General features: G+C 36.2%; 1 protein-coding gene across 8 annotated transcripts; it reads left to right on the plus strand.

Moving 5' to 3' along the window:
- Positions 1-1,987: 1,987 nt before the first annotated feature.
- LOC128697871 (protein GUCD1) lies at positions 1,988-17,529 on the plus strand. Of its 8 annotated transcripts, XM_070099563.1 has the most exons (6): positions 1,990-2,157; positions 4,543-4,644; positions 5,880-6,062; positions 8,868-8,994; positions 9,906-10,060; positions 12,592-17,529. In XM_070099563.1, coding segments are annotated over exons 2-6 (681 nt in total). In that variant the 5' UTR covers positions 1,990-2,157; positions 4,543-4,642; the 3' UTR covers positions 12,806-17,529. The 8 variants fall into 8 exon arrangements, with proteins under 8 accessions (XP_069955658.1, XP_069955662.1, XP_069955661.1 ...); XM_070099557.1 differs by having other exon boundaries at positions 1,988-2,260; positions 9,906-12,735; XM_070099561.1 differs by having other exon boundaries at positions 1,988-2,260; positions 4,543-4,630; positions 5,877-6,062; positions 9,906-12,735.
- Positions 17,530-18,106: the final 577 nt, after the last annotated feature.

Below are 18,106 nucleotides of genomic sequence, written 5' to 3' on the forward strand. Positions count from 1 at the left end.
CTGCAAAGGAAGACACGGTGCTGTGTAGTGATGAATGTTGTGTAGTTTTGGATGTTGTGTAGTGATGGATGTTGTGTAGTGATGGATGTTGTGTAGTGATGGATGTTGTGTAGTGATGAATGTTGTGTAGTGATGGATGTTGTGTAGTGATGGATGTTGTGTAGTGATGGATGTTGTGTAGTGATGGATGTTGTGTAGTGATGGTTGTGTAGTGATGGATGTTGTGTAGTGATGAATGTTGTGTAGTAATGGATGTTGTGTAGTGATGGATGTTGTGTAGTGAGGGATGTTGTGTAGTGATGAATGTTGTGTAGTGATGGATGTTGTGTAGTGATGGATGTTGTGTAGTGATGAATGTTGTGTAGTGATGGATGTTGTGTAGTGATGGATGTTGTGTAGTGATGGTTGTTGTGTAGTGATGGTTGTTGTGTAGTGATGGTTGTTGTGTAGTGATGGTTGTTGTGTAGTGATGGTTGTTGTGTAGTGATGGTTGTTGTGTAGTGATGGTTGTTGTGTAGTGATGGTTGTTGTGTAGTGATGGTTGTTGTGTAGTGATGGTTGTGTATTGATGGATTGATGGATGTTGTGTAGTGATGGATGTTGTGTAGTGATGGTTGTTGTGTAGTGATGGTTGTTGTGTAGTGATGGTTGTTGTGTAGTGATGGTTGTTGTGTAGTGATGGATGTTGTGTAGTGATGGATGTTGTGTAGTGATGGATGTTGTGTAGTGATGGATGTTGTGTAGTGATGAATGTTATGTAGTGATGGATGTTGTGTAGTGATGAATGTTATGTAGTGATGGATGTTGTGTAGTGATGAATGTTGTGTAGTGATGGATGTTGTGTAGTGATGAATGTTGTGTAGTGATGGATGTTGTGTAGTGATGAATGTTGTGTACTGATGGATGTTGTGTAGTGATGAATGTTGTGTAGTGATGAATGTCGTGTAGTGATGGATGTTGTGTAGTGATGGTTGTGTAGTGATGAATGTTGTGTAGTGATGGATGCCTTGATTGTGCACATATGTCTTATTCTCACAGGTGTTAGTATTGAATTACTTTGATCTCCACACCTGGAGATATAATTCACCCTCATTATTCTACCACTAGTCTTGCCTAACATGGGGTCTGTACATGTGTATTTCTTTAACTACTGCTATACTGTTTTTTTTTTTCCTGGCTGAATTATGACTTGATAATGGTCCAGGATGCGGCGAAAAGTGTCTTAACTTTCTTTTAGTATGTTTTTGTGTGAATTGTTCCAGCCATGTTACTATGACTACTGTTCTTGTTGATAACGTTATTATGTACAGTACTTGTTCTATGGGAGGTTGATAATAAGTAAGTAAGTAAGTTTATTCAGGTATACACAACTACAGTTACATAGAATTATCATACATAGCAGCATATGTGTAGAGAACCTGGGATAACCCAAAAAAGTCAGACAGAGTGACTTATTTCCATTGGGGTCCTTTACTTAATGGACCTTGGATCTGGGCTCCTACATTAGGAAGTTATGGTAGTACTCAACTATTTAAATGCCTTAATTAACAATAGTAGTAAATTCATTGCATAAATAAGGAACATAGTAATAAGATAGTATTGTATACATTAGCAAAAATGTGTTTTAGATAAGTAATGACTGTGACAATATTTTCCGAATATTAAAAATTTGGCTTCTTATAAACTCGGGAAGGAATGTTAGCTTATGGAACATCTAAATTTATTTTCAGGTTTTCCACTAATTTATTTGCTTGTGTTTGTAATTGAAAAGCTGTCACTAACTTAAAATTTATGTTGCTATTACTATTAATGTAATTATGATGAGTTCGAAGTCAAGGTACAAACCACGAACAGAAAATACTAAGACGATTGTAAAATGTAAACAGATCAAAATAAAATGATATACTCCATACATTAATTTATTGGTACTTATTTTTTTAAGAGGGAATCAATGTATCTTAAAATAATAACTGTGTTCATGCATAGAGTATAACGCAATGCAAGTTTTATGAGTGGTAATTTTGTATTTTTTGTTAGTTTAAAGGAGAGATTCCATTGTGTTGTGAAGGTGTGATAAAGTCCTGGTAACAATGAAGAAGCGATCAACGTTCTTATCTAGGAACAAAAAAGCGAAAGTGCAAAAGTTTGCCAGTCAAGGTGAGGAAGTTACTTATTGAAATAACTAGCAGTTAACCTGTGTGTTATTGGACAAATTCAAGTATATTGTTAGGCAGCTTCTAGAAGACATCAGCATAATACGGTATATAGGATTTTTTCCATTATTTGCATAACTGCAGCCATAGTGTAACCGGGTATTATTATCAAGACTTCATGGTGATAGATATGAAACTGTAATTCATGAACTTGTCTTTGTTGCTGTGACTGTTATTGGTGACCTCATGTTAATATAACAACTTGTCTTTGTTGCTGTGATTGTTACTGGTGACCTCATGTTAATATAACAACTTGTCTTTGTTGCTGTGATTGTTACTGGTGACCTCATGTTAATATAACAACTTGTCTTTGTTGCTGTGATTGTTACTGGTGACCTCATGTTAATATAACAACTTGTCTTTGTTGCTGTGATTGTTACTGGTGACCTCATGTTAATATAACAACTTGTCTTTGTTGCTGTGATTGTTACTAGTGACCTCATGTTAATATAACAACTTGTCTTTGTTGCTGTGATTGTTATTGGTGACCTCATGTTAATATAACAACTTGTCTTTGTTGCTGTGATTGTTACTAGTGACCTCATGTTAATATAACAACTTGTCTTTGTTGCTGTGATTGTTACTGGTGACCTCATGTTAATATAACAACTTGTCTTTGTTGCTGTGATTGTTACTGGTGACCTCATGTTAATATAACAACTTGTCTTTGTTGCTGTGATTGTTACTGGTGACCTCATGTTAATATAACAACTTGTCTTTGTTGCTGTGATTGTTACTAGTGACCTCATGTTAATATAACAACTTGTCTTTGTTGCTGTGATTGTTACTAGTGACCTCATGTTAATATAACAACTTGTCTTTGTTGCTGTGATTGTTACTGGTGACCTCATGTTAATATAACAACTTGTCTTTGTTGCTGTGATTGTTACTGGTGACCTCATGTTAATATAACAACTTGTCTTTGTTGCTGTGATTGTTACTGGTGACCTCATGTTAATATAACAACTTGTCTTTGTTGCTGTGATTGTTACTGGTGACCTCATGTTAATATAACAACTTGTCTTTGTTGCTGTGATAGTGTTACTTGTCTTTGTTGCTGTGATTGTTACTGGTGACCTCATGTTAATATAACAACTTGTCTTTGTTGCTGTGATTGTTATTAGTGACCTCATGTTAATATAACAACTTGTCTTTGTTACTGTGATTGTTACTGGTGACCTCAGGTTAATGCAGCAACTTGGTTTCACAAAAATTAGTATTAATTTGTACAGCTGTTCTGAGGGCACATACATGTAATGGACTTGCATATGTTTTATATTATACAGTGATAATGAACTATTTACATGTTTATATCTGGTTACAGTCATAATGTATTTACCTATCAACACTTTGTGGCCCTGCCCCTGGATTCATTATGTGCCTCTAATTGATTGATTGATTGATTGTGATTTGCCGGTACTTCCGGCCCGGGTCTTCTCCAGATGGCGACCCGGCGTGCCTCTAATCTTTTGACTACCACTCACAGGATGCATATGGGATGCAAAATAAAGATATTGAACTATTTTAAATTATACTTGTTTAAAGAAGGATAATTCAATAAATTAAAATAATGTGACGTATTTCATATCATGTTGGGTCATTTCCCCAGCACAAGCAACTCTGTGACCTCTTGACCTTTGAATGTCCGCTGCTTCTAGACGCCTCTGGGTTTTATTTAATTTCTTCATGATTGCTTATTCTTTTTAGTAATTATTACAGGAAAAAGGATTACTAGCCCATTGTTCCCGGCATTTTAGTTGACTTTTACAACTTTAAAGGAGGGGTTTGGGATATTGGCAGTTTGGAGGGATATGTTGTGTATCTTTATACGTATATGCTTCTAAACTGTTGTATTCTGAGCACCTCTGCAAAAACAGTGATTATGTGTGAGTGAGGTGAAAGTGTTGAATGATGATGAAAGTATTTTCTTTTTGGGGATTTTCTTTCTTTTTTGGGTCACCCTGCCTCGGTGGGAGACAGCCGACTTGTTGAAAAAAAAAATGATTGCTTATTTTAAGGATCTGGTTTGTCTTAGTGTCTCATACTCAAAGATTGTGTATTTGTGGCACAGATTACAGTATGTATATACTTCTTTATCTAAGCATATTTGTTATGTCAGCAATCCAGAGAAGTGCACAAAACTTGTGTAAACTTCATCTTTAGGAATAAATGTTCATACACAAGGAAATTGCATTTCATGACTTACATTGAACTAGCTGTGTTTCTCACACTAATATGAAAATTGAACAACCAGGATTTGGATTTCCATTATTTATTTTCTTTTAGTTTTCAATTAATACTAATTTTTTTTAATTTTTTTCTACTACAGCTTGGCTGTGAGAGTAGGATGTCTGTTATGGGATTAGCGGTCGGAGGATCGAGCCTCCAACACTCCTTGCACTGAATGACCCACACGGGTTTAGCTCCTCATATAAGTATTTAAATTTTTTTTTTTTTTAGGCTAATATTGTGTAAATAACAGAAGAATGTAACCATTTTTAAATATGGTATACAATACCAACAAGATGAAAATTTAGACACTTGTACAAACATCTGGGTATCTTTATTTCTGACAAGTTGTACAAGAATGGTACAATACTGACAAGATGAAAATTTAGACACGTGCAAACATCTGGGTATCTTTATAATAAAGGTACCCAGATGTTTGCATATGTCTAAATTTTCTTCTTGTCAGTATAAAATACCATTCTTGCACAACTTGTCAGACACTGCAACTTCACAGAATCTTGGTTCAGAGGACACCTACATGACCTTCATGGCTACTACAACTACAGCTTACCCATCTCTTTGGGTATGACCTACTTCCACTGGGAAATCCTGCCTACCAGTGACTATGCCCTCATCTACTACCCGTCCCTTTCCACCTGACGATTAGTATAGAATAAGCGCCAGTTTCCTTGACTGTACTCCAGAATCTACACAACTATGGTGCTCTTCACACCAACTCCAAGGCTGAGGGACTGATTATCTCATCTTTTGTATTTAGTTCTAATGTCTTCAAATTATGTCCTGGAATCTGTATTGATAAAGCCACTGGATGGCAAAACATCTCTAATAAAGATACCCAGATGTTTGCACATGTGTCTAAATTTTCATATTTTTAAATAAGATGCAGTGAATCCTGTAAGAACAATAAGAGCAGCAACTAAAAATTAGAAAGATAAACTTTTATGTACTGTACTTTATTCAAGATTTTATGTACTGCACTTAAGTACAGACTTTTATGTACTGTACTTAATTACAAACTATGTGTACTGTACTTAATTACAAATGCATAGGTAATTTCATGCAAGTTAGATGTTGTTCCTATTGTTATATAGTATGTAATGAGTATGAAATTTATACAGTTGCAAATACCATAAACATGTGAGTTGAAGATTATGGATTATTAAAGTGATTTGTTATGTGAAATTAAATATTTTAAGCATATTCTGTACAGCATATACATACATATCTGTACAATTATGTATGCTCAGCATGTATTCTTTAAATATGAGCTAGTGGCAGATTTATACTATCATATTTATTAAAAGCTTTGTATATAAAACCTTGAAAAGCTAGCTTTTCATTTTTTACACAAATACCATAGATTAGTTCAAAGCACATGACTGTTTTTGTTTAACAAATGCAATTTGCTTCCAGCACGGTGGTGACGATGGGTGGTGCGAGGAACTCAGAGCAGGTTCTCTTGAATATAGACCATGTGCAGCAGCGGCATACTTGGGACTGTGGTCTGGCATGTATCATGATGGTTTTATCACCACAAAGTCGCACTAGATTCTCAGCCAGGCTATATCAGATATGCCAGGAAGAAGGCTTTGACAAAAGGTATAGACAGTACTGTATTATTGTATCTTGCTTTTGTGTACTCAAATTAGCAAATTGTTTATGACAGTTCATCAGCAGTGGCATTTTCTGCTATATATACCATACTGTATATAGCATTGTGTCTCAAACTTCAGCTTAGTTTTTGCCTGTATGCATTACTGTATTCATTGAACAGTTTTTTCTTGTTCTTTATCTCCTAGATCTTTAGTCACCATTCTACCCTTTCTCATATTTCATGTCCTTGTCATAAAAGAATACCTGCCATCTTTTACTCTCTTCTTGTGTATATAGTTTTTCATTCAACTACTGCATTTCTTACAGAGAAAATAATTATAGTTTCTCTCTGTGCAGTTAAATAATTTTTATGCAGTATGAGTCAAGTTGCAGGTAATAATTTACCTATATAACCCATATTGCTATACACTCTGGCCCTTATGTATTCTCTCTCCTTGAATTAGCAAGAAATGACCCACAAGTCACTAAAATCCAGGGTTTTATCACTCGTTGCCTGGTTGGTTGTCTCTGCTCAATATGCCACTAGTGTCCTTGCCTGTACCCAGAAATTAGAAACTCCCTATTTTATATTATCGGTACATATTCCTTTCATTATTATGCTCTTTTTGTTCTTGGTTCTTCTGTGTCTTCCTCCTTGCCTTCATCTTCAGTATCCATGGTCTATGTCATTATACAGCACAGTCAGAACTCTGCATCATTATAAACTATCTTTGTTTCTTTCTTTTTTTGTCTTTCATAGAAGGTTGGCTTGCCCTTGTTTCAGCTTTCCATGGATTCATTCTGAGTGATCATTTGATTTTCCGTAGGTCAGTCATCCAGCCATTGGAGGTTATCATGTGGCTGGTCAGGTGCCAGCTCCACTGCATGGAACTATACCTATGCTGAAACACATATTGTATAAAGAAATTTTCATATATGTATAGTTGTACAAATGTAAACAATACAGTGGACCCCCGCATAGCGAACGCCTTGCATAGCGAACAATCCGCATAGCGAACGCTTTGTTCGCTGAAATTTTGCCCCGCATAGTAGACAAAAACCCGCTCAGCGAACTTCGTCGGAGACGCGTCCAATGTGGGCCCTCAGCCAGCCTCACATGTGCCGCCCGTCCCATTGTTTACCAGCTAGCCTCCGCGGTAACATTCAAGCATACACTCGGAATATTTCGTATTATTACAGTGTTTTCGGTGCTGTTTCTGGAAAATAAGTGACCATGGGCCCCAAGAAAGCTTCTAGTGCCAACCCTGTGGTAAAAAGGGTGAGAATTAGTATGGAAATTAAGAAAGATTTTGAAGGGTTTGGGGCTAACCCTGAGAAGCCTATGCCAGTTGTGGAATCCATTGTGCCTACTTCAAAAATTAAGGAAATGTGTGCACAGTGGGTTGAACTGCAAACCTTTATGGATGAAAATCACCCTGACACAGCTGTTGCAAGCCGTGCTGGTGACTATTTCAATGACAATGTTATGGCCCATTTTAGGAAAGTCTTGAAGGAACGGGAGGTACAGAGCTCTATGGACAGATTTGTTGTGCGACAGAGGTCCAGTGACTCTCAAGCTGGTCCTAGTGGCATTAAAAGAAGAAGGGAAGTAACCCCAGAAAAGGACTTGCTACCTCAAGTCCTAATGGAAGGGGATTCCCCTTCTAAACAGTAAGAAGATAATGCTCTCCCCTCCTCCCATCCCATCAATCATCACCAGATCTTCAATAAAAGTAAGTGTCATGTAATTGTGCATGCCTTTTTCAGTTTGTGTGTACTAAAATTAACATTTTTTTGTGGTAAAAAATTTTTTTTTTCATACTTTTGGGTGTCTTGCACGGATTAATTTTATTTCCATTATTTCTTATGGGGAAAATTAATTCGCATAGCGAACATTTCGCATAACGACCAGCCCTCTTGCACGGATTAAGTTCGCTATGCGGGGGTCCACTGTACATGGTACACTTATTTTTATATACTAGTATAAAACACAAATAGTTTAGATAAAACCAGAGACATCAGAAATTTTTTATTGTTTGCAAACAGTGCACATTGTAGCTCTTAGCACTCTGCTAACCCTGTATTGTTGAAGTTTGTCTTTCTCTCCTGCTCAATTCTTTCTTGCAACATTACATGGTCATTGTGCCTTCTTATCACAAGACTAGAGGACGTATTCATTCATGTGTATTTTCTCTATATCTGATTCACTATAAAAATGCACACAAATTGACCCTATTAATCCTAGCTGCTTTACCTTTCATTTTACCCACTGTCTCACACAGCTCCACCACTCTCACATCTGTCTTTTCCTCACTCCTAAAGAATGTTATACCTCCCTGGCCAGTGCATGAAATCACTGCCTCCCTTTCTTCACCCTTTAACAGCTCCTCAAAATATACCCACCATCTTTCCAACACCTCCAATTCCTCTCTTCTGTTTTTGACTGTCAGATCCATTCATTCCTTAGGCTCTCTCGACCTATTAATCTCACTACAAAACTTTTTCTTTTTCTCAGCATAATTTCTTATTGTAATTTAATTTGCCTTTTCTCCATGGGAAAGTGGAGAAGAATCCTTCATCCATAAGCCATATGTGCCATAAGAGGTGACTAAAATTCTGGGAGCAAGGGGTTAGTAACCCCTTCTGTATAAATTACTAAATGTAAAAAGAAGAAAAACTTTATGAAAGCATTTCTTTTTCAGGTTACCTTGTCTCAGTGGGAGATGGCCGGTGTATTAAAAAAATTGCCTTTTGTTTAACTTTTAATTAGCTTGTGACAAGTATGTGGTTTTAATTTTGATTCTTTTACAGTACGTGGAGTATTGACCTGGCATACTTGCTTCAGAGATTTGGTATCAAGCATCGGTACATGACGGTAACTTTGGGTGTTGACCCAGGCTTCTCCACTGAGAGTTTTTATGACCATGTGCTCAGCAAGGTAAGATTCTTTCCCCTCCCTCCTTACGTTGCAGTAAAACTTATTGTAATGTTTAAATTGGTGAGATTAAAAATTCACAGTATAAGTGCCAATACTGTCCTATTTTCCAGTTTCACAATATTTAAGTGTATGCATACAGAAAGTGTCCAAACCCAGAAATTTACCAGAGGCTCAAGCAAGTTCAAAATGAATACTAGTAAACCAGTGTTATATAAGAAGATAAAATTTGAAAAAGGATCAGAATCAAATCTATTCAGATATCTAGAGAGCAAACTAGTATATTCAGAGAACCAGTAACTATGACAAAATCAGCCGATCAGTAGAAGAAATATGTTGGTTTCCAGATAACTTGCAAGTATGGTGTAAGCTTAAGGTTTAGCTAACATGAAGCTACCCCTGGTTCTGTGTAATAGTGTGAGAAGTGTTGATAAGAGCACAGTCTAAATATTCTTTGTCTTATTCTTTGATAATTAATTTTGCTTCTGTCCATTTTGTAAGGTGATTATAAGGATCTCAAAAGCTTAATGCATGCATTAGTTACTGTGTGCATTCTTCATGTGCACTGGTGTTCTCTGACCTGTGTGACAGTGTCTCACAAAGTTTCCCCTATGTAGCATTTGTCACATCCATCACAAAGAATGATATAGACTCCTGTATTTTCTGCAACATGGTGGCTGTGTTTGGCTCTGGTATGATCCTTGATGTAGCAAAACTAATGCTATAACTTACATCATATATGCAAGTTATCCAGGCATCCAGGAGCCAACATATCCTGCAGTGGTCCTTCTCCCTGAGATAGTAGTTTGTTTATAAAAAGCAATAGAGCTCTGATAAGTGACACACACTCTACATTTTTTTTATTCTGTTAAAGCCATAATATGAAGCTAATAAAACCATTGTTTTACTAACAGGATGCGCAGAGAGTGCTGGATCGTTTTAGAGAAGCTGGTAACCATGGGGTGGTTGTGGAACAAGGAGCTGTCACACTCAACAACGTTATTTCCCATCTCCGTGAGGAAGGTCCGGTTATCTTGCTCACTAATGCTCATCTTCTAATCTGCATAAGGTGTGCAAGGGCTATGCCACATCTTCGTTCTTGTCTTCCCTGTTCACCACCCTATCAAGGGCATTATATTCTCCTTATTGGTTTTGACTTGAAAAAGAACCACATGTATTATAGGAACCCGTCTTTTAAAAATCGTATTTGTTCTATATCTTTTAGTAAACTGGATGAAGCCAGACAAAGTTATGGCACTGACGAAGATGTCATTTTTATTTATAGTAATTCAAAACGTCAAAATTCGTCGTAGAATTGGGTAGATTTCCTTATATGTGTATATATATTTTTTAAAATGTTAACCTAAAAAAAAAAATGACAAATATAGTGAGATGTGACAGCAGCCTCTCTCCATCACTCAAGGACAGGCTGTAATTAAAATATTGTATTTCATGGACATTTTCATCACTGACTACTATACAGTAGAGTCCCCGTATCTGCGGATTTGGTTTCCATGGTTTCAGTTATCCACCATTTACTATGGCTTGAAAATAATTTTGCTTAATGGCACCAAAGCACAAAGGTAGTGATGATGACAGTTTTTCATGGCCTAAGAGAAACATCTCCGACAGTTGCCTTGCAGCCACACTCCCCCTGCATGGTTTCACGGACCTCCTTCCTCCCATGCTTGCACTTACCTCTCTCCCTCACCTGCATATCCTCACCCACCTGCCATTACCCAGTTCTTGACTTATTGTGCGTAATTTACCCATTAAACTTTATCATAGGTATGCTTTTGGGAGATTCTGAAGAGAAGTTGCAGAGGTTGGTGGATGAATTTGGTAGGGTGTGTAAAAGAAGAAAATTAAAAGTGAATATAGGAAAGAGTAAGTTTATGAGGATAAAAAGATTAGGTGATGAAAGATTGGATATCAGATTGGAGGGAGAAAGTATGGAGGAGGTGAATGTATTCAGAAATTTAGGAGTGGGTGTGTCAGCAGGTGGGTCTGTGAAGGATGAGGTGAATCATAGAATTGATGAGGAGAAAAGGGTGAGCAGTGCACTTAGGTGTCTGTGGAGACAAAGAACTTTGTCCATGGAAGCAAAGAGGGGAATGTATGGGAGTATAGTTGTACCAACACTCTTGTATGGTTGTGAAGCATGGGTGATGAATATTACAACGAGGAGAAGGCTGGAGGCAGTGGAGATGTCATGTCTGAGAGCAATGTGTGATGTGAATATAATGCAGAGAATTCGTAGTTTGGAAATTAGGAGAAGGTGTGGGATTACCAAAACTATTATCCAGAGGGCTGAGGAGGAGTTGTTGAGGTGGTTCAGACATGTAGAGAGAATGGAACAAAACAGAATGACTTTGAGAGTGTATAAATCTGCAGTGGAGGGAAGGCGGGGTAGGGGTCGGCGTAGGAAGGGTTGGAGGGAGGGGGTAAAAGAGGTTTTGTGTGCGAGGGGCTTGGACTTCCAGCAAGCGTGCATGAGCGTATTTGATAGGAGTGAATGGAGACAAATGGTTTTTAATACTTAACGTGCTGTTGGAGTGTGAGCAAAGTAACATTTATGAAGGGATTCAGGGAAACCAGCAGGCCAGACTTGAGTCCTGGAGATGGGAAGTACAGTGTCTACACTCTGAAGGAGAGGTGTTAATGTTGCAGTTTTGTAACTGTAGTGTAAAGCACCCTTCTGGCAAGACAGTGATGGAGTGAATGATGATGAAAGTTTTTCTTTTTCGGGCCACCCTGCCTTTGTGGGAATCGGCCAGTGTGTTAATAAAAATAAAATAAAAAGTATGTAAATGAAAAACAGATACATAAGGTTTGCTACTGTCTGTGTTTTTGAGTATCCACAGTAGGTCTTGGACTGTATCACCCACAGATATGGGGGGACTACTGTATATCCATATATTTGTGAGTAATGACAACAATTTAAAATGGTTATTGAAGATCTCGGTTTGTTGGTTATTCTCTTTTGTTCTGAGCAGCTGCTGCTGGCTTCTAAATTATTATTACATTTATAGAGGTTAAAGAAATCGTAGATGGAGAGAGATGAAGGTTGAAGGTAATGAAAGGACAAAAAAAAAGGCAGTGAAGGATTGCAGCTCATGTAGCAAATCAGAATCAGTTAAGGCAGGGCTATCAGAGGAGGGCAGACAAAGTTAAGCAGTACGAGACAGCTGGTCCCTGACCAGGCCTCCTGGTTGATAGCCTGATCAGTCATGCTATTGTTGCTAGCAGCATGCAGTCCAACATAAGCACAACAGCAAGATGGATCAGGAACTGCCAGGAAGAATGTGTTGAGTTACCTCTTGAAGAATTGTCTTATTTAAAAGATTTGCCTGATATTTTTTATATTTCTCATATTATATGATCTATTAGCCCTTTTTTTTTTCTTTTAATTTTTATTATGCCAACACTGCTGACTTCAGGTTAAATTAATTACAAGTTTTTGTATTTACTGTATAGTTAAAATGAGCAACTACATTATATAAACTAGACAACAGTAATGCTATATTAAAGACCGTCTCAAGCCTAAATCTGTGTACTAATGGTGTCATTGTTTATAAATATAAAATATTTTTGTTACAGTACCAGTCGATACTCAGAAGGACATTGGAAAAAAAATTGGAGGTTTATCTGCTACTATGAACATGTATTGTGCGTATTTGATAGTGATGAGCTAGGAAAGTTGTTTCCAACATATGTAATAAGACTTGAATCCTCTTCTGGAAGTGGTAATGGGAAAATCACTCACATCAAGGTCTCAAAATATATTAATAAATTATATTTTCAAAGTACATAATTGTTACAAAATTAGGTTACATTTCAAACATTTTGAAAAGCCTGTATTTTGCAGAGCATTTCTGGCAGATTAAAACTGGACCTTATAACTGTGTGATGTTGTATGATTAAGATTACATTATTTGAATAATTACTTTAATTAAGTTGTATGAAGACTATTATTATATTTATGCAAAGTACGTATACCAAATCTGTGTGGATCATTCAGCATGGGGAGTAGTGGAGGATCAATCCTCCAGTTGCCAAGAGAAGCTGAAAGTGTGTATATGTATGGGGGTAAGATTATTATAAAGTAATAATTATTTTAATTAACAACAAATCTGTACAGTATATTAAAACACCAATGTTAATATGAAGAGATAGTATTACATAACTGTATTGACAATTTTAGCTGTAATAATTATTGTTTGGGTAGAAATATAGTAGCAACAGTAAGTTCAAGTATGAATTTTGTGTGGAATCTTAGATAAGCAAGAGTTGCATTACATTTACATATATTTGTTATTCATATTTGATCTATGTAAATTTACAATAAATTCAAGAGTTGTTTTGTCACTATTGAAGCAGCTGGCAGATAGGGAACCTTCAGAATATTTTGGTAAAGAGTTCCATATTTTTGGATGTTTATCACATGGAGTTTCTACTCAGGTTAAATTAGACATGTAGGATATCAGATATATGTTTCTTATGTTGTGTGTCTGCATTCTGTTGCAGCTTTTCAGGCAGAGTTTTAGGATTTGGTCAAAATTTGTGGTGCATATATGCATATGTTCTTACATATATGCATACATACTGTATAGTATGCACAGTAGCAAGTGTGGATATTTTATATATTGAATAAATTTATACTATTGAATAGTAGGGGTGTGTATGTGTTGTCTGGAACCAGATTAAATGATCATTCTAATAATAGGTTGTTGTTGAGTTGTGGTATGTTTTAAGTGATTTGGTGTTGTAGATCCCAATACACATATACCATAAGTGAGGTAAGGATAGATTAGAGCATAGTACAGGGTGAGTAATGTTTGAGGTACATAGTATTGTATTTTAGAAAGAATGCTCAGTTTTTAGTTATCCTCATAGATATGCACTGGATGCAAGTGTTGAACAGTGGGGTAAAGGCACTATGTTGTAGGAAAAGTTTTATTACTTCTACAACATTTTATCCAGGGCTGAAACTTATCAGTACAGTATAAAAAAATGCAGATACACAGCCTTGTAAGGTACCTTGAGGTCAGGCTTAAGAGAGGTCAAAGGTGGGGTAAAGGGAAGACTCAGGGATAAGGCAGGAGTTGATGTGAGGGGCCAAAGATGGGTAACATTCTTAATACTGTATGTATAAGAATCATGGGTGATGTAAGGGATGGATCCAATCATTGCTCTGCCCAGTGGTCTCAGTCAGATGAAAGATAGTTGCCTCTAGGATCCTGTACTTGGTTCTGTCCGCTTGAAGCAGCTGCTGCGTTGCTCCTCCAGTTCATGACATGGGAGTGTAGACTCCAGTAGAAGATGCATGTATGGTTGCCATCATCCATCCTGCATATGTATTTGTGTTCTTGAAGGGAAGTCCAAAGATCACACCCAGTTTTGTGAGTGTAAACCAACATGCAACCCCACATGGAATACTGTAGACCTCAGCAGTGGTGGTGTTTATGGGCAACCCAACAGAAATCAGTAGTTACAAGGCAAGTTAAACATTGCCCTGTAACTATTGATTTCTGTTGGGTCTCCACTTTTGTGGATCAGCATAACTTCATGTGGGAGATGATCCTTGTTGAATTGAGGGAGATAAATGTTAGCATATATCTTCAGTATCAACTGCTAAAGGGAGCCACTTCCAGTTTCTAATAACTGATGCAGTCTGTTAAATCTTTAACAGATGTATTTGTGCAAAGTAAAAAAAAAAAAGCCAAGAAAATGTGAAGTTATGTAATGTAGTGTATTTGGATATTCATTCATCAGTACGGAGAGAATTCATTGTAAGCTACCTCTGTAATGTATATAAATATATATATTATAGTGAGTGTTATATATATTATAATAAGTGTTATATATATATATATATATATATATATTATAATAAGTGTTATCTACCTCTGTAGATAACACTTAGTATAATATATGTGATAGAAAATTCGGTGTTAAATTATACAGTATAAATGTATGTAGGAGAAACCTAGTCAGTATTTTATTATTGAATATGTAGTGAAATGGTTGTCATTTGGAAATGTCTTAATCACAGGCATTCATTTGGCTTGAAATTGAAGCTATCCTGTGTTCAGGAAAGCAGAGAACTCGCTAGTTATTGTTACTGAAAATAATGAAATTTGAAAATGATAAGCAATAAAAGTTGCATGCACAAGTCAAGTGTCAATTTTTTATATACTAGTTGTCTAATATTGTCCTATAACTCTAGTTTCAAATGAAACACTCAACAGCACTGTGTAAAAGACCTGAAATTGCACTGGTCAAATGACAAATTAGTTAAATAGAAAGACAAAAATAAGCTCTTTTAAAAACTGTGAATGTACTTGATGTATTTTCCTCCTTATTTTGTGAGGAAGTATTCATGAAATCATAATAACATGATTGCAAACAAATCCCTTGTGATTTAAACAAGTACTGTACAGTATTTAAAGCAGATATTGTTATTGTCTGTGTGGTTGTTTAATTCAGTTGTACCTTCCTCTGTCTCCAGCAGTCACTAAACTTGATGACTTGTGTATTATAATAAACCCTTTGTGATTACTAGGGTAAAGTTCTTGTCAAATGTATGATAGTATTCTTGAATTTGGAAACAGTACCCTGACTCACTGGGAAAAAGCACAGGTCAAGATGCACAGGTCAAACTGAACATTAGAGAGGGAAAAGATAATATTTAAGAATAATTGTGCATTTCCATGCAGGTATAAATCATAATCCTTAGCCATTTCAAAGATATTTATAATGTACTACAGTATTTTTAAAAGTAAGTTTTAAGATTGAGTATTTTTCTTCAAGAATTTTTGTTGTCTCCCAAATTGTTTAAAACTTATTTATTATTTATGATACTTGCTGTGCTGAGTGAGCATACATTCAAGGCTGCTTGCTTTACCTTATAGCATATACAGCTTCTCCTCAGTTAACAACAGTTCAGCTCCTAAGACCACGTCGTTAAATGAATTCGTCGCTAAGTGAGAAGCATACTATAATGATGGTGGGTTTGTGTCAACCATCTTTGATAATATATTGTTTTAATGTCATCTTTGAACCATTTATAACATTTCCGGTACATTTTTAAATGTTTATACAGTAGTGTACTGTATACTGAAATAAACAGAATTGAGGAAATCCACTCTAATATACATTATTTAGGTATAATACTGGTCAGAGAGCCCTTTGTAAGTCCGAGGCGTCAGAAAACTAGTATGTCGCTAAGTGAGGAGAGGCTGTATTTTCTTTTTACCACATCGTTTCCCATCAAGGAAGGGTAACTCAAAGAGGGAAACATTCACTGTCACTCATTCAATACCTCTCTTGCCAGAAATACACAAACACACACATCACGATTCAAATGACCCTCTGAACTGCAGTTTTCTCACTTACATATTGTTTAGAGTGCAGGCACTGTATTTCCCACCTCCACAACTGAATCCCTTCATAAATGTTACCTTCTTCACACTGATGGCACATACAGTGGACCCCCAGTTTATAATATTTTTTCATTCCAGAAGTATGTTCAGGTGCCAGTACTGACCGAATTTGTTCCCATAAGGAATATTGTGAATTAGATTAGTCCATTTCAGACCCCCAAACATTCACATACAAACGCACTTACATAAATACACTTACATAATTGGTCGCATTGGGAGGTGATCGTAAAGCGGGGGTCCACTGTATTTATTAACTTGTATATACGTACTATTGTTAATTAATATTGATGAAATATTCAGACTAATAATGCTCATTGGAAAGTCACAATGGTATAACTGCATACTTATCCATGCATCACCCAAGTGTCATGTAATCACTAATTACTGTATAGCATACCATCAAAGAAAACTTTAACATTATTGCATTTATGTGACAACACTCAAAAAATGTTCCATACATATGTTTTACATTTATGATAAATAAATAAACTTAGAGTTCTGGGATAAACATTACTCACACACCAATGTGTTGCCTAAAACAGTTCAATTTTAAATCCATTATTTCAATTTTGTTCATTCTTAAAATTCTTAGTCTGTGACTAAATGATCTGTTTAAATCACACTCCTATTAATGTCTTGTGTATATTCTTGAGTAGGAAACTAACCCTTATTTTTTTCCTAATTTATCAGTTCAGTTTACAGTTGAGAAGAAAAGACACATTGCAGAACAAATATTTATGGGACATTCTACACTGCAGAACAAAATGTTGTCCCAATACAGCCTTGTTCTGCAGTAGTTTTTTTTTTCTCTAGTGTCAGCAGTATGCCATTTGGATTCATTTAACACCTGTTTGGGGAGAGAAGGAAGATGTGATGGACTCACTAACTTGAGAATACAAGTTGTGGATATGATAGGTTGTGGATATTGATATTTACCTAATCACTGTTAACAAGATTCTCACAATAATGATCTTGCCAGTTTGAAAGTTTTGCTGTGCTGTATATAACTAGCACTGAATTTTTATTTTTGTCAAAATTTGTATTCTGTATAGTAAATATGTGTGTGTATATAAATAAAAGTTATTTGTTTGTGTGATGTAATTTTACTATACAGTATGAGGAAGTGGTAAAAGTCACATTATATACTATACACAGTTTAAAAGGAGGCATGAGGTACACAAATACCCACACATAGGAGAGAAACTCATGATGACCCTGAGTCTTGACATTGAGTACCTCTTCACTAATGTCATTTTTGATGATCTCAATTTTCTTAGAGTGAAGGCCAGTGAAGGACTACTTCATCTTCCTATACCTGCTGATATCTTTCTTGATCTTATTTGCCTTTGTGTGGACTCCAACTTTTTTTCTCTTGTAATTCGTTCTCTCACCTTTGCTACTCTTGTGATTTCATGAACTCTGCCTTCTCATATGCTAAATGGACTTTCTTCTCAACCAAACTCTCTACTCCTGTGAAATCTGTTCCTTGGCATTCCTATATATCCAGTCTCTCAGATCTTAACAACTCTCTCTATTCCTTGGACATCAAACTTACTTTTTATCAAATTAACACCCTTCATAGTAATCTAGTTCATACCTCTCATACTACTGTGGCTTCTGGAGTCTACTCCATTTCCTGCTCTTGTCCTCTCCAGTACTTTGGAGAAACT

Source organism: Cherax quadricarinatus, chromosome 68 (assembly GCF_038502225.1).
Source record: "Cherax quadricarinatus isolate ZL_2023a chromosome 68, ASM3850222v1, whole genome shotgun sequence".
Taxonomy (NCBI): Eukaryota; Metazoa; Arthropoda; class Malacostraca; order Decapoda; family Parastacidae; genus Cherax; species Cherax quadricarinatus.

What these genes read in the sequence shown, in the direction of transcription:
- LOC128697871 (XM_070099557.1), top strand. An exon ending in GAAGAAGGCTTTGACAAAAG is followed by an intron (nt 6,063 to 8,867) that starts GTATAGACAGTA and finishes ATTCTTTTACAG; the next exon opens with TACGTGGAGTATTGACCTGG. An exon ending in ATGACCATGTGCTCAGCAAG is followed by an intron (nt 8,995 to 9,905) that starts GTAAGATTCTTT and finishes TTTTACTAACAG; the next exon opens with GATGCGCAGAGAGTGCTGGA.